Raw genomic sequence first — 23,257 nt, forward strand, 5'->3', positions numbered from 1 at the left:
CCCAAAAGGGGAAATGGATATCTAATCCCCCCAAAATGGGAGATAGGGAGAAAAAGAAACCAGATAGTAAAGAGAAAATATGAGTTCAGAATGGTGATATTTGTCCTGAAATTGGGATATTTAAAATGCTAATGACCAGTTAAAGACAAATATCACATGTTCTCATTCATATGTGGAATCTAAAGAACAAAATAAACTGATGAATTAAATAGATCCAGAGGCATAGAAGCATGGAACTGAGAGTTGAATCTCAGAGGGAAGGCTGGGTGGGTAGAGGGTGGGAATAGATTAACTAATGAATTTACATGCACATATGCATAAGCCATGGACACAGACAATAGTGTGATGAGGACTTGGGGCACAGGGTGGAAGTGGGCTAGAGGAGTCAATGGGGGGGTTGGGGAAAGGGGACATGTATAATACTTTCAACAAAAAAGATAAATTTAAAACAAACAAAAATAAATAAAATGCTCATGACTATTCTCAATGAGCCCTAGTAACAACTGAATCTAATGGGTTTTGCATTTGTGGAAAAAAAAAATTTAGGCATTCTTGCAAAACTCTTAGTATTAGTACCATGCACATATTTATTATAATGTTTTAAATATATATGGGAGAAACCACTCTAAAAATGAAAGAAAAAATTAATAGGTAACAGTTACTAAATAATCTCATGACCCTATGATCATGTACAGGCATTCCTGTCTTTAATGTACATTATTGATACTGTAGTCAAATTCATAGGTCTTTCGGAATACCTGATAATGTATTAGCACTCAGAGACATATGTAAGTGCTTCAATTCACCAGAAGAAAAGAAAACACATTTTTATTACTCTATTTGAATAGAAGAAATAATATTGAGTGGCTTAAATGGGGAAACAGAAACTTTTGTAAACTTCCACGGCTCAATTAAAGAAAAATATTTACACTCCTATATTTCAGAACTTCTGTTGCACAAGAAGACCACATTTAATACTTATAAATGCATACAAAACATGACATTTTCTGATTATGAGTTAAGCTTTAAACCATAGATTATTTTTAATTTATTGGGATGACATTGGTTAATAGGATCATATAGATTTCAAGTACATATTTCTATGATGCATGATATGTATATTGCATTGTGTGCACACCACTGGTGCACAGCTGAATCATCTTCCATTACCATATATCTAGCTCCCTTTATCCTTTACTAACCCCCAACAACTTTCCCTCTGGTAAGCACCATACTATTGTCTGTGTCTATGAGTTTCAATTTCGTATCTTACATATGAGTGAAATCATATGATTCTTAACTTTTTTTTTTACTGACTTACTTTGCTTAGCATAATATTATCAAGGCCCATCCATCTTATAACAAATGGTAATATTTCATCTTTTTTTATGACTCAGTATTATTCCATTGTATATACACTGACTGGCCAGATTATTATGATCTCTGAAAACATAATAATCTGGCCACTCAATGTATATCCTATATAATAAGAGGCTAATATGCCAAATTGTTCCCTCAACCAGTAGTTTGGCCAGCAGGCAGGCTAACCAACCTCCCTTGTCCCCTCCCCCTGGCCTCTAATTCATGCACCTGGCTATATATATATATATATATATATATATATGTATGTATATATATATATATATATATATATATATATATATACTGAGCGGCCAGATTATTATGTGTTTAGAGACAATAATAATCTTGCCACTCACTGTATGTACCTCATCTTCTTTATCCAATCATCTGTCAAAGGCCATTTTGGTTGTCTCCATGTCTTGGCCACTGTGTAATGGTGCAATGAAGATAAGGATGCATTTGCATATATCTTTGCAAATCCACAGATTATTAATCTGAATCTAATAGGTGAGCTGAGAGTGGTCAATGGTCCTTCTGAAAATATGTAGAGACATGTGTGTCTATATACCATTTTCTATGGATAATTTGTAGCATTCTTTAGATTCTAAAAGAGACACAGAGCCAAAAACTAGTATAAGCTACTGGTTTTAATTAATTTTAATATCAGAAATTATTGATTTATATTATGAATCAGGATGATGGAGTTGTTCCTATAATTTTCATAAACAGCAATTAAAATAATTATTTTCCTTTTATCTCAAAAGGACAAAGAAGATGAATCATCAGACAATGATGAAGTGTTTCATTCAATTCAAGCTGAAGCCCAAATAGAACCATTGCAGGCATTCATAGCAAATCCTAATGGAAATGAGGTAAATTTCTCAATATCAGTTGGCATGACATTAACAAGTTCCTAGAATTGTGGTTCTTAAATGTTTTGGACTTGGGATCTTTTTATACTCTTTATATTGTACTGCTTTTTTTACAGAGAGGAAGGGGGAGTGATAGAGAGTTAGAAACATCGATGAGAGAGAAACATCAATCAGCTGCCTCGTGCACACCTCCTACTGGGGATGTGCCTGCAACCAAGGTATTATACATGCCCTTGACCAGAATCAAACCTTTTATTTATTTTTTTATTGTTTGAAGGATTACAAATAGTAGTACATATGTCTCCTTTTTTCCTCCTTGAACTCCCCCCAGCTTCCCTTACCCCCCAGCATATGCCTTCATCTCTCCACCTCCCCCCATGTCGGTCTCCATTGGTTATGTTTATATGCATGGATACAAGTCCTTCGGTTGATCTCTTACAGCCCCCCGCCCCCACCTCCCTTGCCTTCCCACTATAGTTTGACAGTCTGTTCAATGGTTCTTTATCTCTATTACTATTTTCCCCATTTCTTTTCTTTGAAAAATCCTGCAATTGCAGACTAGAAATAAACATATAATAACAAAAAATGTTTGAGTCAAATTTCAGTGTCCAACAGTTCTGAGACCCAGTTTCAATGTCAAATAGTTCCTTATATGTACATGTCAGCAATGATATCTGGATGATGGAGAATTCTATCAAAGTATTGCATTGTGTCTTTAAGGTCCAAGAAAGATGTACTTCTGTGCCTTATAACCAGGATCATGCACACCATGTCATGTACTCTTCAAGGTTTGTGTCTCTGATATTTTTATTCACTATTTAATATCACATGGATAATTAAAGCTTATCTGTTTGACACTAAAGTCTGTGTTAAGTTAAAACTAAAATATCAATAACAACATCATCATTAATGACCCATATTTAAAACTTTAATTTCAATGATACATTAACTAGATTTTTCACATTTGGATGTATGCAATCTCAGTGTCATTTAGTTTGATAGTTAACTGGTAAGATCCCCAATTTAATAAAAGTAACAACATTGAATTCTTTGACAGCTTTCTATTGGTAATTTACAATAAAAACAAGTATAATTTCATTTGTATCATGTACTTCAATTATAAATCCTATCTAATAAAAGAGTAATATGCAAATTGACATACCTCCCCTACAACTAAAAGCCACACCCACAAGCCAATCAGAAACAAGTGTGCAAATTAACCCAACCAAGATGTCCGAGGCCACAGAGCAAGCAGGAGGCTTGGGTTTCCCTGGCAATGGAGGAAGTCAAGCTTTCTGAGTACCCTGGCTGGTCCTGAAATCCACTCAAAGATACAAAGTTTCAATTGTAGAATATAAATAAATTCCAGTTACCAGGACCTTCTCTTGGGTCACCAGGGGGCGTGGCTGGCCTGAAAACCACCACAGGTCCCTTGCCCAGGCCACCCCACACCCAAAGGGAGCCCTCATCCTGATCTGGGACACCCTTCAGGGCAAACCAGCTGACTCCCACCCATGCACCAGGCATCTATCCTATCTAATAAAAGAGTAATACGCAAATTGACCATCACTTCAACACACAAGATTGCTGTCCCTATGTGGACACAAGATGGCCCCCACAAGATGGCCAGCAGGGGTAAGAAGTTGGGAGGGACCAGGCTTGCAAGGAAGGGCAGTTGGGGGTGATCAAGCCTGCAGGGGAGGGCAGCTCGGGGGGAGCCAGGCCTGCAGGGAAGAGCAGTTAGGAGTGATCAGGCCTGCAGGGGAGGGCAGTTAGCAGCAAACAGGCTGGCAGGGGAGCAATTAGGCATCCATCAGGCTAGCAGAGGAGTGGTTCTGGGGTGATCAGGCTGAAAGGTAAAAGTGGTTAGGGATAATCAGGAAGGTAGGCAGGCGAGCAGTTGGGAGCCAGTAGTCCTGGATTGTGAGAGAGATGTCCGACTGCCCGTTTAGGTCCAATCCTACTGGGATCGGGCCTAAACAGGCAGTTGGACATGCCCCAGGGATCCCAGATTGAAGAAGGTGCAGGTTGGACTGAGGGACATCCTCCTCCCCCCCATGCATGAATTTCGTGAACTGGACCTCTAGTTTTATTATGTACTACATGAAAAAACATACCTGAGCACATAAATAATTCCTAACCTCAGAATCTATTGACACAGAATGTGCAACCCTGAAATGACCTATGGGGGAAAATCAAATCTAAAAATCAACATTATATCAGTGATAGTTTATATCAGTCACTGTAATTCTTATCTCTGTAATATTGGTGAAATTTCATTAATTTTCAAAGTTCATGCTCTATATTTTAGATGTTGTATGCAATGTGTTATATTTGGGACTACATTTAAATGAAAATTTTCCTTGAAAATCATACTCCCTCCAACCCCAATTTATGGGTACAACTTAGCTTATATTCATTCACTCAGTCATCCAGTAAATATTGAGCACTGACTATATTCAAGATACTAGACAGAATGTCCAGATGGAATAGAGTTGATAGTATATAGTATTATATTCCTACCATATTACACTTTAAAAGTCCATATATTTACGTCCTTATATTTTATGTGTAGAAATCTTAGAAAATTTGAAACCTAGATTGGGAACTTTCTCTTTCTCTGTATTCAATGAAGGATTGTCATGGTCCTTCTGGCCACAAAGAGGAGAAGAATCCACTTTAGTTTTGTGTAACTGTTTTTAGTATCATGGGTTATGACTTTAATGATATTATATATATATGTGTGTATATATACATATATATATATATATATATTACTGTATATATAATTGTTATTTCTGTTAAACTGGAATTGGTTGATCATGTGACAAAATAATTTTTGAAATTATGAATTAGAAATGTATTAACTTTAAGTATGATTAAATTTATAAAATTGACTTAATTGAAACTTGAGTCTTTCCTGAAATTTTGTTTCATAGAAAAACTTGTCTGTCTCAATCTTAAGTTAATAACTATAGTCCTTCCTATGCAGAAACTCCAAAGCAACTATAAAATTTAGCAGCACTTATTCCAAAAATCTTTCTAAATACTCTCTGCATTTGAATAGTAAAAATTTAAGTGTTCTACCTGTGTCCATCTATCGATCATCTATCTATCTATCTATCTATCTATCTATCATCTATCTATCTCTCTCTCTATCTATCATCTATATCTGGAAGTAGACATAAAAATTGTAGATTTAAAGCATTTTAAATCAGGATGATAATAATGGAATATTTTACATTAAAATATGCATATATTATCTTTTTTATCATGTTGAAATCCTCACATACTGTACACTATAAAGTTATGTTTGTTGCTGTACTACTTTATTAATGTCTGAATACTTGCTTAAAGAAACTTTATAGCAATTTTCAGAAGTAAATATTATATGTGGAAGAAACACATGGTAACTTTTTTTATATTTTGGAAATGGATTCTTTGTTAAAGGTAAAATAGCATGTTTGGGGGAAAGTGAAAATTAGAAAATATTACTTAAGCTCTCCTTTTCCCAGTTTGGTATATGCCCATATAAATAAATGAAACTTTTTTTTACCCTAATATTGAGTTGTACATATTAAGACATGACACATACTTTTCTGTCTCTTCATTAGTGTTCCTCAGTGGTCTCTTTTGGAACAAGTTCAGAAGCCCATTGACACCAGACAAAGGAGTTTGCAAAATCCTCAAAATTGCCTAGCAACATCAGGTAATTCAAAGCACAAACTGTAAAAACACAGCTAATGATTCACAATTTATATTGTAAAAGTCAAGAAATTATTTCAATAAGAAATTAATTGAAAGTGTCATGGAGTTCAAGTAGGATTAATACCAGGAGGACATTGGATTTGGCAATTGGGTGTTTGAGGGTGACATATTAGAAATGAAAATTGATTTTTCAAAAGTTTCTTCTTTCAGTTGAGTAGTAGCTATGAATGTGTCTAGGGAGATTGAGTGTATCTACTTTAATTTCTATAATATATGTGAAATATATGGGAAAGTCACTTGGGAGAGGCCTCTACAATAAGCTTAATTTTATAGGTTACCTTTAGTATATGGAAATATTAGATGAAGTAGTTGTGAGTATGTGTTTATTTCTACCACCTATTTTGAAATAAGGATATCCTGCATTAAGCCTCAAAGCAGTCTGAACCCTGATTAGTGGGAGAAAGAAATGGATAGCAACTGTGTAGACAATAGCTAAATTTCTCTTCAGCTCTAAAATTCTATTATTTTATTGTGTGCTATATATCGATAGAACATTTTAAGTTCCCATGGGATAGCATATTTCAACATGTAAGAAAGAAGAGCACATACTATAAACTTGCCTCAAAATCTCAAACACTTGCCTAATATTCCTATTTAGCCTAATAACATACCAAAAGACTTGAGAGAAAATGGTTTCCTGCAGAAAGATAAGAAACTGCAAATATACAACTGTATCGGAAGATGGAGACACAAATTGTAGGGTGTGTTCAGCATAATACTCTCAAAAGATACTATTATATGCAAATACATGTTTTCTTGAGTTGTAATGCCAATACTTTGCCTATATATACCAATTCTGAAAATAAAAGTGGGATAGTACTATTTATTTTAAAATCAAGTGCACAAAAACAATAAACAGGGACCTGAATGTCCCCTTAGTGAAGCTTTTTCAAAGTACACTCACCCATACTCTCACTAGATTTAAATCATAGGTGTTAATTACTATACCACAAATTTTCATCTAAAAAATCCAGACTTCTAATCCAGATAAATTTGCATTATAAATAGAAATATTTATACTAAATTTGAGCTGTGCATTGTGATAGCAAGTAACTACATGTGGCTGTTAAAATTAAAACCAAAATGAAAAGAAAATTATATTTAGCCGAAACCGGTTTGGCTCAGTGCATAGAGCCTCGGCCTGTGGACTGAAAGGTCCCATGTTCGATTCCAGTCAAGGTCATATACCTTGGTTGTGGGCACATCCCCTGTGGGGGGTGTGCAGGAGGCAGCTGATCTATGATTCTCTCTCATCGATGTTTCTAACTCTCTATCCGTCTCTCTTCCTCTCTGTAAAAAATCAATAAAATATATTTTAAAAAAAGAAAAGAAAATTATATTTAAAAGTCAACCCCATAGGCACACTGTCCATATTTCAAATGCTCAATAGACATGTGTGCCTAATGGCTACTATATAGAACAGTACAGATACAGAACACTATTGCTAAATAAAGTTCTATTGCACAGCACCACTATAGAAAGTTTCCCAGCTTTATAAAAAGGGCTAAGTTTTGTCTTTTTCAGTTGTTCACTTCTCACCTATATAGAGAAATACTTAAGGCTATATCCTTCAGTGGAAGTGGCATGATAATGATTGTAGTCAACTCTCTTCTTGAGAGTTTTGTCTTTTGTCTAATCTATCATCTTTAATATACTGTTGGGCTCTTTTTGTACTGGTTATTATGATAGGCCAGTGATACCACCCAGCACTTCCTGTTATTATTTCTCTTAATAAAACTATCTGTCTACCAGTCTTACTGTGTACCTTCTTACACAGATATAAATGCTTAGCTAGTGTAGCCTAAATATTGAAAACAGAATAGCCATGTAGCTATATAATTTTGTTAACTAGTGTCACATCAATGAGTTAAATAAACAGGAAATAAAGAATAGTCATGTAGTTCTACAGGCAGTACAAACCTTGAGCCTGTCTCTGTAACTTAAAACAGAACAAATAATCCTGGCCCCATAAGAATTTATTGGGTAATGTTTCCTGAATGAAAAGTTACTTGAAAAATACTAACAGAACTGTACACTATAAAAATGAAGGCAATTGCTATGATCACCACTGTTACTAACGCCTTTTTGACATTCCACAGACTCTTCCAAGGAAGAGAATCCAGTGATTAGGAGAAGGTCCCAGTCATCACCTCCTTATTCTACAATTGATCAGAAGTTGCTGGTTGATATCCATGTAGGTTTCTATCATAACTCATAATATATTTATGTTTGTTCTTTTTTCATTTTAAATTGCTTTTGACTTATTTTCATTTTAAATTTATTTTGACTTGAGGGAAAGGTTAAAGTGTTTAGTTTTTAAGTTAATCTTTCAAAGACTTTTATTGATATGAGTATGCACAAGATGAAATCTATAAATTAAACTTGAAATGGAAGAACATTTAATTGATCAACAAACAACAAGTGCTGGTGAGGATATGGAGAAAAGAGAATGCTTCTAGTGTACTGTTTATGGGAATGAAAACTGGTGCAGCCACTATGGAAAGCAGTATGAAGTTACCTAAAATAATTTAAAATGGAACTGCCTTTTACCCAGTGATCCCACTTCTAGGAACACATCCTAAGAATCCTGAAACACCAATCAGAAAGAATATATATGAACCCCAATGTTCATACAGGATTATTTACAGTAGCTAAGATCTGGAAAAAGTCTAAGTGCCTATCAGTACATAAGATTAAAAAGTTATCGTACCTTCACACAATGGAATACTATGCAGCTATTAAAATATTGTATCTCTTATTTTTTGAGATAGCATGGAGGAACCTGAAGAGTATTATGCTAAGCAAAATAAACTAGTCAAAGGAAAACAAATATCACATGATTTCACTTATATGTAGAATCTAATGAATAAAATACACTGACAAACAAAATAGTACAATTGATATGGAAGCATGGGACAGACTGAAAGATCTCATATGGAAGGGGGATGGGAAGAGATTAACCAAAAAACTTATATGCATATATGCATTGCCTGTGGTCACAACAATAGTGCAGTAAAGGACTGAGGTGGAGAGGGAACCAGATGGAGGAGGGCAATGGGGGGAAGAAGAGGAGAGAGCTGTACTACTTCAAAATAAAGACAAAAATATTTTATTTTCACACTAGTGACCTGGAGCATGAAATTTGTGCATAGGGGGGGTTCCCTAAGCCCAGCCTGCACTGTATCCAATCAGGGACCCCTTGGGGGATGTCCAACTGCCAGTTAAGGCCAAATCCCACATTTGGACATTCTTCTCACAATCTGGAACCACTGGCTTCCAACTGCTTGCCTGCCTGCTTGCCTGATCACCCTCTAATCACTCCCCTGCCAGCTTGATCTCTCCCTAAACTGCTCTCCCCTGCAGGTCTGGTTACCCCAACTGCCCTACCCTGCTGGCTTGATCTTGCCCCCAACAGCCCCCCTTGTTGGCTTGATCTTGTCCCCAACTGTCCCCAACTGTCCCCTGCAGGCCTGATCTCTCCTCTAACTGCTCTTCCCTGCCAGCCAATTTGGTTCTGATTGGTCAGTTTCTATACCAGCCAACATCAAAAGCTCCACCTCCTAGCAGCCATTGTCTCCTCACAGTTCACCAAGATTTGGTTCTGATTAGCTGGTTTTTATGCCAGTCAGCATCTCCAGGCCTATCTCCAGACCTGATCAGAGAGGTGGGGCTGATCAGCAGCCCTCGAGGAGGCCCAGAGAGAAGCAGAGGCACAGCTGTTGGTGAAGCCTGGAGAGAAAGAGAGAGGCAATGGCTGATCAACAGCTGCCATGGAGGCTGCAGATAAGACCCTGCCTCTCTTTCCAGGCCTTTCTCCAGGCCTGATTTGCAGCCCCCTTGGCAGTCAGTCCTGGGTTGCCTCGCAGGACTGACTTCCAGTGGGTCAAGCTTTCAGTTGTTTTTGATGTTACAGACCTTGGATTTTTATATATTAGGATTCTTATGTCAGACCATATTCAAGTGAAGATTATTACAAGAAATATTTTTAGAAGCTAATCTCAAATTAAGTAGAGGCTAGCTGCTCAATTTTTGTCTTATTTCTTAGATGATCAGGCAATATATAAAAAAATAAAGAAAAATAAAATTCCCTCCATTTGCATAAATAAAAAGTATTCCAATTCTTTGTGTATTGTGCTTTTAGATCATTTCATTTTACTTTTTTAATTACTCCTACCCTACCACACACACACCCACACACACACACACACACACAATCATTTATAACTTATTCAAAGGTTGCTTATATGATACATCACATACTTAAATGTGAATTTATATTAATATGCTTAAAAAGTGTTTGAGTTATTTTAAGACAACCTATGTTGTATAAAACTAGAGCTTACAAATTAACATATCAATTTTAAGAGGTATGTATTAATCCCAATGTTAGGGAATAAAACAAAAGGGAAAAGTTATTCTGTCTTCTATAGTGCATCGAATCATTTGTTTTACTCTCTAACACCAAAACTTAATGTCTATTCTTGAGAAGACAAGTAAGGGTAATTTAAAAAGTGAGTAAAATTTTTTCTTGTGTTATCCAGAAATTTCATTAATGATCACAGCTTGAGTTTTGGGTTTGTCATCTTATCATTACAAAAATGTTGGTTTTATCTACTGAGTAAACATCTTCATTTCAATTGAAAATATATTTTTAAAATATTGTCAGCTTGGAAATGTTTCAATCTAGATGAAAATGCAAGGATACTAGAAACTACATTAATCTTTCTTGTGCACACAGGTTCCAGATGGATTTAAAGTAGGAAAAATATCACCCCCCCGTTTATTTGACAAATGAATGGGTAGGCTATAATGCACTCTCTGAAATCTTCCGGAATGATTGGTTAACTCCTGCACCTTTCATTCAGCCACCTGAAGAAGATGGTGATTATGTTGAACTCTATGATGCTGGTACTGATACTGATGGTGATGATAATGATTCTAATGATGTTTATGAAGATACTTATGAGCATGACAATGGCAATGTTACCTTGGATAACCATGTTGGTCAGGCCAGTGATGTTGGTGAAGATCAGGATGATGATGGCAATGATGAAGCTGTTGATGACAAAGACAATAATCATAATGATGCTCCTAGTTGGCCAAGGTTGATTTTTGTTTTTGTTTTTTCTGGATTACTTACATTGTCTATTTTTTATAACTTCAAAAATATTTGCATCTTTGGTTTACTTGCAAAATTTATTGCCAAGTGGGTGAAGGAATTGCACTTGCAAATTAGTAAATGTTGATTTTTGATAAAATAATTATTCAGTGATAACATTTAATTTTCATTTTATACTGTATTTCATTAATATTCAAGTATTTGTTAAATTCTTTAATTTTTATAAACAAATACCTCATTTGTTTATTTTTTCTGTTCACTTCCTTTTTATTGAATTTATTGGGGTGATATTGGTTAACAAAAATCAGACAGGTTTCTGGTGCAAAATTCCACAACACATAATTTGTACAGTACACTGTATTGTGTATTCACCACCTCAAGTCATCTGTTAACATTAATATTACTGAAACATCCTACCTTGTGAAACTGCAATAAGTATGAGAAATGGGGATGACAAATTAATATTGTGTTACTTTAAAGCTATAAGGTAAAGTCCAGGTATTTTCAAACAAAATATCTAAATTTGCTTTAAAATGTATAAAATTTTAACTTTCACTTCATATTTTCAGGCTGCAACTTACTGACATGGCATTATTCTTGGAATACTGAAAACTGCTATAACTAAATTCAGTACTTGTTAAATTTTATATATTTTAGAGTAGCTGCCCAAAGTGATAATAGTTAGTGAAATAGTATTTTTTGGCATGCTATCAGTTATTTTCTATATGTATTTAGTTCCTTGCTCCTGCTCTAATACCCATTGTGTTCTTATTTATATATGCTCATGGCTTGTATTCAAACATATCTCAAAGAATGTTAGTTACTATAATATGCTTTTACATTTGTAGAAAATAATTAACAGTGGGTGAATTATTTTCTTTATAATATTGAAATCTATATCTTGCTTTGATTCAATTTTAATTTTATTGGAGGATATATATGACAGAAGATACTTTTTTTTTTCTTTTTTGCTAACTAAAATTTTATGAGGAATTCCTGTGCCAAATAAACTTGCTTTTAGAGTTATAATAGATACATGTTAATGATGCCTGTTATGCAAAAGATCATTGAGACATTTTGTTAAGCTTGGTTTTCTTAGCAGCTAATTAAATTACTATCTTAGCTTAATTAAATCTATATTACTTCCTTTCCTTGTGCTATAGAATGGGATTCTATAGAAAAGCAATTGATGCACATGTTAGAAAAACAAGGCACATTAGCATAATTTAGATATATTGCAAGAAGAATTAGTCAAATACATTGTGATTGAGTCAAGAGTCTGGATTTAATCATTCATGTAACTGTGAATTTGCTAATGCATAAAATAGTCTATTATTTAAAAATACATATTCTTACTACCAACCTAACATATGCTCTTGATAAAGGATTAAAGTTATCTTCCATCTGTGATCCAAATGCAGCTAGGAAACTAATGATGGCTATGGTGTTAATTCAGTATACTATATTAGATTGAAAGAACATAGGGACATATTTTTTCTATATACATTACCAATATTCACATAGAGCAAAAATGTGCCTAGAGATAGTACATACGTATGCAACACATTCTAATTCCATTTAATTTGCTAACTTTCAGACATGTTTTGTTGGGTTGCTTTCTCCCAATCATTAATTGTATCTTGTTATCAGGTCAAGCTATGGCAGAGGTGAAAACTGGAAGCAAAATGGTAGAGATGATGATAATGGAGGAGAAGGTACCTACAGCAGCTATGGAAGCCAGAAAGCCAGTAGAAGCCATCTAAGATATACAGCCAGTGGGAACAATACAGCTATGAGAGATTACAAAGAAGATAAGGCCAATATAGGAAGCGGGAGAAGAGGCATGGAGGATAATGAAAGTAGGGGAGTCCATGAAAAAAATGAAGAGAGTGAAGTCTTTGAACTCAATGAAGGAGAAAGTTGCTCAGAGAGAGATGATCCAGGTTTGGAGAGACCAATATCCCAGGACTTTGAACATCAACAAGAGGTAATTCACTATTTGAAAGGAAAGTGAATTACTCTCCTTGTCCATGTGTTTCTTCATGTGATATGTCAAATTTTCAGCCATTCCATGTATATTTCAAAAGTTATACATTCCATGTATATAATTAAACATTTTTAATTATAGCTGTAGGTGGATCTTTGATTCTTCTAATTTGGATGATTCTTATTTATTTTCAGAGACAAAAAATATCTTCTTTATTTGCCTTTATTACTCAGATCATATGCTTGTTTTAACACATACTTTTTTAGGAAGTTTTTATTTTGGTAAAATATGCATAACATGTTTTTCTATTTTAACTATTTTAAGTATAGGATTCAGTAAAATTAAGTACATTCACAATGTTGTACAACCATCATTGCTATATGTGTAATTGTTATTGTGGTATTGTTAGATTCTATTTTAGTTTTCTAAGGAACTGTTCACACATAACACCTAAGTAACAAACTATTTTTACATGATGATTTGTCATTCACAAAAGATTTGCTGACTATAAATAGGTTTAAAAATACTCAGATAGCTACACAGATTATATATTATATATTAGAGGACTGGTGCACGAAAATTGTGCACTTGGGGGAGGGGGTCCCTCAGCCCAGCCTGCACCCTCTCGCAGTTCCGGAGCCCTCAGAGGATATCCAACTGATGGATTAGGCTGAACGACTGGTCGCTATGATGCGCACTTTACACTAGGAGGCAGATGCTTAATGCAGGAGCTCCCACAGGGGGAGTGCTGCTCAGCCAGAAACCCTGAGCTGGGCTCATGGCTGGCAAGCACATCGGTAGTGGTAGGAGCCTCTCCCACCTCCACGGCAGTGCTAAGAATGTCTGACTGCCGACTTAGGCCTGCTCCCCGGACTGCGTTGGGCCTTTAGTGTGTAAGTAAGATGTCTGGCAGAGTACCTAGGACATAATAAAAATTCCACAAATGTTATGTTTCCAAATTTTACAGTTAGATATTTCAAGCTCCTTGAATTTCTCCTGTGATATAAATTATCTCAACATTAGTTATATCTCTCTTTCAGATGAAATTGTTGGGTTCATCTGGTAAATGTGCATTTTATATAGGTGCAGAATTATAGACATCAACAAATTTTGCATTTGTTTTTCAAATGACCCCAGGAATATTGTATTTCTCTCACTGTTAAGCTCCTAATAAAATCAAAATTAATTTTTCATCTTTTAGGAATCAGTTTGCAGAAGTAGGACCTCAAATGCCATTGCCTCAACACCTGATGATAAGAATGACAGTATAGACATATCAGAAGCATCAACAGAATCAGTTTTTTCTGCCAGTCACTCATCTCCTTTCAACATTTCTGGGAGTGCTTCAAATACTGAGTTTTCCAATTCCATCTGTAAGTATGTTTAAGCTCAAAACACTGCTGTCTTTTCATATATTAAATACAGTGTTTGACCATTGGTTCATGATCTGAAAAGAATTAAATCTTTCTGATATTCAGTTGACATTAAGCCAGATGGAGATAAGCTTTAAAAATCTATTCTTCTCTGAGTCTATATGGCACCTAAATTTGAATTAAATTGAGAAAGTGAGTCCCTAATTTGTAAATTTTTTGCAATATAAGCATAGTAACTTGAAATACATTTGTATTCAGAAATGTGTTATCTGATTTTGTTATCTGATGGTTTAGGAGTTACAGAAATTATACCTACATTTTAAAAATAAAATGCCATAGAAAAAAAGGAACTTGACCATTAAAAATAATGAGCCCTGGCGGAGCTTGAAGATGGCGACCGAACAGTCGGACTTGTTCTGACTCTGGTCCCAGAACAGATAGAAACAGCGTCTGAGTCGCTCAGGGAATGTTGATTGGCAGCTAAGGGGCTTCGGAATTCTCTAGGAAGGTAAGGAAAGGTCCGCTGGACAAGATTTCCTGACCAAGAGGCCAGCACTGCCGCGGCTGCGGCGGCTCTCCCAGCGAGCTCTCGCGGAGAGAAGGCAGCGCCATCTTACCAGGAAAGGAGGAGCATCCCTGAGGCCTGGAAAAACACACAGCGGGGAGGTCCATCAAGCAGCTGAGAAGCCCGAATCGGCACGGGCGCGTGGAATCCGGGGAGTTCTTCGGTCACCCACGGAAAGGTCAGAGTTTGCGGGGACAGCCTAGGGGACCGGGGTCCCGCGGCCCAGGCGGCTACGGTAGCCGGGGAGCTCCAACCCCTCCCTCAGGGTAGCCCGGAGCGCGCACTACCACCCGCCGAGCAGCACCCAAAGAAGGCTGCAGCGACACCTAGTGCTGGGTTTGACGTTATCCTCCCCAGAAGCGGGACTTTTTTAAAATGCCACAGGTCACTGGACAGAGCTTTAAGAATCTCGGCTGTTTCCCCAAGAGCGGAACATCTGGACACCTTGGTGCCTGATCCCCTTCACCCCCTTGCTTCTGAATACTAGGGAAGGACTGCCCAGTTGGGCATATCCGGGGAAATTGCAGGGGGAAATTGCCTTCCTGGAAACAAGGGATCTGTACCAGAAGAGATAGTCTGGGAGCCAGCTGGCACCCTGCCAGCTAGAGCCATAGAGAAAGAAGGCCAGAGCAACCAAAAAGACTGGGAGGTCAAACCAGTAACACTGACACCTAAGAGCTGAATTACAAACAGCCCCCCTTTTTTTTTTTCCTTCTCTTTTCTTTTATCTTTTAATTAATCAAAAATAAATGGACACAAATAACTAAGATATAGTCTACTTAAAATTAAGGATTACCTTACAAATCTGAGGTGCAGTGGAATGCTGGGAACTGCAAGACTTTCTGGGCCGAGAATCAGGAGTGCCAAATACATTAACAGAGGAAGTGAATGACCACTACTGGACATTTTTATGCTAATTTTACTATTATTTTATTTTCATTTTTTACCTCTTTTATTTAATCTTCATTTTTTATATCTTTTACTTAAGAAACGATTTTTTTTCCTTACTTGATTTTACCTTTTTAATTATTACATTTTTCAATCTCTATCATCACTATTACTACTGCTATTTTGCAAATTTTTTTTTTTTCCCTCTTCAGTACCATTTTATTTTTTTCTTTATTTTACCTTGGGAGTAACCTTCATTCTATTTTAATCTCTACTATAGCATCATTAAACCCTATCTCAACTCGACCTTTACACCATCACTCTCTTGCTAAACTTTACCCTTTTAGTCTATGGTTTATCCTATCCCTTTCCAGCTTTAGTTTTTCCTCTATTCTTTCTGTATACCCCCTGCTAAAACTCTCACTATACTTATAGACCTATGTTCCATCCCTGATCCAAGTGTATAAATACCAATCTCTGCACTATATTAACTAGTTAAAAAAAAAAAAAAGAAAGAAAAACTGTTCTCCCCTCTATCCTTTTCGCATTGTTTGTGTGAAGGTTGATTATTGTGAATTTTTAGGCTTGTTAGTGAAATTGTTATGCTTATTACTGTGTTGTTATTGTTGCTTTGTATTTTTTTAAAAAAAATACTCTGTTTTTGTTTGTATCTTTTACTTCTGTATATCATAGCCTTACTTAATAATAGGGGATATTGTAGTTTGTATTAATCTCAGAGTATTGTTACTGGCATTGGCTGGGTTCAGTGGTTGTTCTATGGCAGTTTTCTCCACATATATATAGTTTGTTTCCCATTTCTCTTTTAGTTTGCTTCTTCTCTCTCTTTCTCTCTCTCTCTCCTTTCTTTTCTTCCCTGTTTTCCAACTTTATTTTGTCATTACTTTTTTTCCTCTTTTTCCATCTCTTTATCCCTCTTTTTTTTATTTTATTTACTTAATTTTTTTTTAATTTTAATTTTTACTTTTTTAAATTTTTCTTTATTTTATTTTTACCTTTCTTCCTTCTCTCCTATCCCCTAAGTTGCCTTTCTCTAGTGGTCACCTTTACTAAAGGTTATTAATATTGTAAGTACATTCCTGTTAAGTGCCTCTTGTGTTGTACCAGGTAGTGTTTGTATTTTGAAATTTTAAATCAACGCAGGAGAAGGAACATCACATAACCAGACATCCTGAGAAGAGAGGCCATAGGGAGACAAAAACATAGTCCGCACATGAAAGAAAAGCAGGCATCACCAGAAAAGGAAGTAAACGAGCCCGAGGTAAGCAGCCTACCAGAGCAAGAATTCAGAATAATGATCATAAGATGGCTAAAAAGAATGGAAGAGAAATTTGACAATAACCAAGAAGAAATGAGGAAGAACCATGAGGAATTGAAGAAGAACCATGAGGAATTGAAGAAGAACCAAGAAGAAATGAAAAATGACATCGCTACCATGAAGAACTCAATAGAAAGCATCAAGAGTAGACTAGAGGAAGCAGAGGACCGCATCAGTGAGCTAGAAGATAAGATGGAAAAAAATACCCAAGTAGAGCAGCTTCTAGAAAAAAAGATTAAAAAGCAGGAGGAGAACCTACGGGAGCTTTGGGACATTACAAAACAAAATAATATTCGAATAATAGGGGTTCCAGAAGGAAAGGAAACTGAGGTAGACATGGAAAAAGTATTTCAAGAAATAATGACAGAAAACTTTCCTGAAATAGAGAAGAAAAAACCCACACAAATCCAAGATGCTCGCAGAGTCCCAAGCAAAATGAATCCCAGAAGACAGACTCCAAGGCACATTATAATCAAATTGGCAAACAACAATGACAAAGTAAGAATCTTAAAAGCAGCCAGAGAGAGACAGAAAGTTACATACAAAGGAACCCGCATCAGACTAGCAACTGATTTCTCAACGGAAACTTACCAGGCCAGAAGGGAATGGGATGAAATATACAAAGTCATGCAAAGGAAGGGTCTGAATCCAAGAATACTGTACCCAGCAAGGCTATCTATCAAAATTGAAGGGGAAATCAGGAGCTTCACAGACAAAAAAAGACTGAAGGAATTTATCTCCACCAAACCAGCAATGCAAGAAATGCTAAAGGGTCTACTATAAAAATAAAGAAATAGGAAGTGAAGAAGGAACACGGGTATAGAATAAAAATGGCGTCAAATGTGTACCTATCAATAATAACCTTAAATGTAAATGGATTAAATGCTCCAATCAAAAGACATAGGGTAACAGATTGGATAAGAAAACAAGACCCATACATCTGTTGTCTACAAGAAACCGACCTCAGAAAAAAAGATGCACACAGATTGAGGGTGAAGGGATGGAAAAAAGTTTTCCAGGCAAATGGAAATGAAAAAAAAGCTGGGGTAGCAATACTTATATCTGACAAATTAGATCTCAGAGTGAAGGACATAATAAGAGATAATGAAGGCCACTTCATAATACTAAAGGGAACAATCCAACAAGAAGAAATAACCCTGGTAAATATATATGCACCCAATACAGGAGCAACCAAATACATAAAAAAACTGCTGGAGGACATTAAGAGAGAGATTAATAGCAATACAATCATAGTAGGAGATTTTAATACCCCACTGTCACCCTTCGACAAATCATCTAAACAAAAAAACAGCAAAGAAATATCAATCCTAATTGACTCACTAGACCAGATGGACTTAATTGACATCTTCAGAACATTCCACCCCAAAGCCACAGAATATACATTCTTCTCAAGTGCACATGGCACATTCTCAAAGATAGACCACATTTTGGGTCATAGGCAAAGTCTTTTCAAATTCAAGAAGATAGAAATCATATCAAGTATCTTCTCAGAACATAATGGCATAAAACTGGAAATTAACTACAATAAAAATAATCCAAAGAAATCAAACACATGGAGACTAAACAGCACGCTATTAAACAAGGACTGGGTTACCAGAGAAATCAAGGAAGAAATTAAAAACATCCTGGAAACAAATGACAATGAAAACACAATGATCCAAAATCTATGGGACACAGCAAAAGCAGTCTTGAGAGGGAAGTTCATATCCTTACAAGCCTATTGCAAAAAACTAGAAAAAAAGGGTAACATATGATCTAACTCTACAACTCAAAGAGTTAGAAAAGGAGCAACAAGAAAAGCCCAGTGTAAGCAGAAGGAAGGAAATAACAAAAATCAGAGCACAGATAAACGACATAGAGACCAAAAAAACAATACATAAGATTAACAAAACCAAGAGCTGGTTCTTTGAAAGAATAAACAAGATAGATGAACCTCTAGCCAGGCTAACTAAGAAACAAAGAGAGAGGACCCAAATAAACAAAATCAGAAATGAAAGAGGTGAAATAACAACAGACCCCAACGAAATACAACGGATTGTTACAAAATACTACGAACAACTCTATTCCAATAAACTGAACAACCTGGAGGAAATGGACATATTCCTAGAAAAATACAAACTTCCAAAACTCAATCAGGAAGAATCTAAACATCTCAATAGACCAGTGACTTGGGAAGAAACTGAAACAGTCATCAGAAAGCTTCCAGCAAACAAAAGCCCAGGGCCAGATGGCTTCACAGGAGAGTTTTACCAAACATTCAAGGAAGAAATAAAACCTATCCTCCTCAGACTTTTCCAAAAAATTCAAGAGGAAGGAACACTTCCAAACTCCTTCTATGAAGCCAGCATCACCCTAATACCAAAACCAGATAAAGACAACTCAATGAAAGAGAATTACAGGCCAATATCCCTCATGAACATAGATGCCAAAATCCTCAACAAAATCCTAGCAAATCGGCTCCAGCAGAGCATCACAAAGATCATACATCATGACCAAGTAGGATTTATTCCAGGAATGCAAGGATGATACAATATCCGCAAATCAATAAACGTGATACATCACATAAACAAATTGAAAGGTAAAAATCATATAGTCATATCAATTGATGCAGAAAAAGCATTTGATAAAATCCAACACCCTTTCCTGATAAAAACTCTTAACAAGGTGGGAGTACAAGGATCATACCTCAACATAATAAAAACTATATATGATAAACCCACAGCCAACATTATACTCAATGGGCAAAAACTAAAACCATTCCCTCTAAGAACAGGAACAAGACAGGGATGCCCACTTTCGCCACTCCTGTTTGACATAGTACTGGAAGTACTAGCCATTGCAATTAGACAAGAGGAGGAAATAAAAGGCATCCAAATTGGAAAAGAAGAAGTAGTTATCCTTATTTGCAGATGACATGATATTGTACATAAACAACCCAAAAGACTCCATTAAGAAACTAATTGACTTAATAAATAAATTTGGCAATGTAGCAGGATACAAAATTAATGCCAAGAAATCCATGGCATTTCTATACACCAACAGTGAAACTACAGAAACAGAGACTTAAAAAGCAGTTCCATTTACCATCGCACCAAAAAAATTAAGATACCTAGGAATAAATTAACAAAGGAAATAAAGGATCTATATGCAGAAAAATTACACGACATTGAAAAAAGAGATAGAGGATGATGGAAGGAGATGGAAGAACATACCATGTTCATGGATTGGTAGAATCAACATCATCAAAATGTCCATACTTCCTAAAGCAATCTATAGGTTCAATGCACTCCCCATTAAAATACCAAGGGCATATTTCACTGACCTAGAAAGAACTCTCCAAAAGTTCATTTGGAACAATAAAAGAACCCGAATAGCCACAGCAATCCTGAGAAAGAAGGGTAAAGTAGGAGGGATCTCAATACCGGACTTCAAACTGTATTACAAAGCCACTGTTCTCAAAACAGCCTGGTACTGGCACAAGAACAGACATATAGTTCAATGGAATAGAATCGAGAACCCAGATATCAACCCAAATCACTATGCTCAATTAATATTTGACAAAGGAGGCACGAATATACAATGGAGTCAAGACAGTTTCTTCAATAAATGGTGTTGGGAAAATTGGGTAGACACATGCAAAAGAATGAAACTAGATCACCAACTTACACCATACACAAAAATAAACTCAAAATGGATACAGGACTTAAACATCAGACGGGAAACCATAAAAATACTAGAAGCATCCTCAGGCAGCAAAATCTCAGACGTATGCCAAAAGAACTTCTTCACTGATACTGCCCCTAGGGCAATGGAAGCTAAAGAGAAAATAAACAAATGGGACTACATGAAAATAAAAAGCTTTTTTACAGCAAAAGAAACCATCAACAAAACAACAAGAAAGCCCACGGTGTGGGAGAACATATTTGCAAATAACACCACTGATAAAGGTTTAATCTCTAACATCTACAGACAGCTGATACAACTAAATAAAAGGAAAATGAATGATCCAATTAAGAAATGGGCAAGGGACCTTAAATAGAATATTTTCAAAAGAAGACAGAAGGAAGGCCAAAAGGCACATGAAAACATGCTCAAAGTCACTAATTATACGAGAGATGCAAATCAAAACAACAGTGCGGTACCATCTCACACCTGTCAGAATGGCCAACATCAACAAATCGACAAACGAGAAGTGTTGGCGAGGTTGCGGAGAAAAAGGAACCCTCGTGCACTGCTGGTGGGAATGCAGACTGGTGCAACCACTGTGGAGAACAGTGTGGAGTTTCCTCAAAAAACTGAAAATGGAACTCCCATTTGACCCAGTAATCCCACTCCTAGGAATATATCCCAAGAAACTAGAAACACCAATCAGAAAGGATATATGCACCCCTATGTTCATAGCAGCACAATCTACAATAACCAGAATTTGGAAACAGCCTAGGTGCCCGTCAGCAGATGATTGGTTCCAAAAACTATGGTACATCTACACAATGGAATCCTATGCTGCCATAAAGAAGAAGGAATTCTCATCATTTGCAGCAACCTGGATGGAATTGGAGAACATCATGCTGAGTGAAATAAGCCAATCAACACCACATGACCTCACTCATTTGTGGATAATAAAGAGCATTATAAACTGATGAACCAAAAGATAGATATAGAGACAGTAAAGCAACAAGCAGATTGTCAAATTACAGCGGGGAGGGGAGGAGGATCTGGGGGAGATAATAAATCAACCAAAGGACTTGTATACATGCATATAAGTATAACCAATGGACATAAAACTATGGGGAGGGAGGGGATATGGGGGAGGGAGGGAGGGGGGCAAAAAATATCATTAAAATGTGTAAAAAAAAAGAAAAAAAGGAACTTATCTAAGCTATGTCTCATTTGTGGAAACAGGCAAGCACGTATCGTGTAAACATTAGTAATTTCTCTCAATATCTTCTCCTTACTTCTTGATAGTATATACTGGATTAGTGGAAGTACCTGAGAAATCACCTAAGAAAACCTCTGAAGTCAATGTTAACCCACTATATGTCTCTCCTGCATGTAAAAAACCACTAATCCACATGTATGAAAAGGAATTCACTTCTGAGATCTGCTGTGGTTCTTTGTGGGGTGAGTCTGGTTTCTTTAAAATAAGCTCTTGCTCTTTTGAATATTATATTTCATCTATGTAATAAAGGGGTGAAAAAATCATAGGTATAAAACATTTATTTTCTATTGCCAAATAATTACCAAGAAATTAAAAATATATTTATATAATTAATTTGCTCCTTTTCCCTGATTTATCTTCGCTGAATGTAGTTTGATGTTTGAATTGGTGCTCCCTACCCTTTTTATTCTATTTTTCTTTTTAACCTGAATTAACTGAGCTAAAATATAAAATTAAATTAGGTTATGATTTTTTAAAAAATTTTGAGCTTAGTATGTTTTAATGTAAGAGGATGTGCAGCATATAATAAGATATCAGAAGAAATATTTCTGCAAGTTCTTGTTTTAAAATAATCTTGAAGATTTTTTGAGAAAGTTACTTCTATGTCTTTGATAGACTTTTTCAGTCCTTTATTCCAGAAGAGTGAATTATAACCACATTAGTAGTGCTGAGACAATATTTTATCTTAAGCCAGTTTGTAGCATAAATGAACAGAAGAAGGGGAGAAAGCCAAAGTAAATGCCAACCTCCAAATTGCAATTTCATAAATTTTACTTCATGTAAGATTGAACATGGGACAGAACTTTATATTAAAAATAGAGAAATGTAATGGACATTATGGTTATAGGGATTGAACAATTTAGGGAAAAACCTAACATCCTTAAAGTTTTGCTAAACTAATGTATCAGATTACAAGAAAATCAAGTTTACTTCATTATCATTTCAGTCAGGTGACTGCCCAATTTATGCCTAGTAATTAATTTTCATTATTTTTGAAAAATTATTTTGGAAAACAAAAGATTACAGT

The 23,257-nt window shown here is 35.8% G+C and overlaps 1 protein-coding gene across 1 annotated transcript in view; it reads left to right on the forward strand.

Annotated features, from left to right (window-relative positions):
* The window catches only part of NRK (Nik related kinase), a 149,605-nt gene that overhangs the window by 102,629 nt on the left and 23,719 nt on the right, over nucleotides 1-23,257 (forward strand). The window contains 9 exon segments of the mRNA XM_045570464.1: nucleotides 2,127-2,234; nucleotides 2,955-3,022; nucleotides 5,849-5,943; nucleotides 8,102-8,196; nucleotides 10,741-10,773; nucleotides 10,775-11,106; nucleotides 12,772-13,108; nucleotides 14,310-14,481; nucleotides 22,257-22,412. Of these exon segments, the coding sequence (XP_045426420.1) occupies nucleotides 2,127-2,234; nucleotides 2,955-3,022; nucleotides 5,849-5,943; nucleotides 8,102-8,196; nucleotides 10,741-10,773; nucleotides 10,775-11,106; nucleotides 12,772-13,108; nucleotides 14,310-14,481; nucleotides 22,257-22,412 (1,396 nt within the window).

Source organism: Pipistrellus kuhlii, unplaced genomic scaffold, assembly GCF_014108245.1.
Source record: "Pipistrellus kuhlii isolate mPipKuh1 unplaced genomic scaffold, mPipKuh1.p scaffold_m20_p_33, whole genome shotgun sequence".
Classification (NCBI taxonomy): Eukaryota; Metazoa; Chordata; class Mammalia; order Chiroptera; family Vespertilionidae; genus Pipistrellus; species Pipistrellus kuhlii.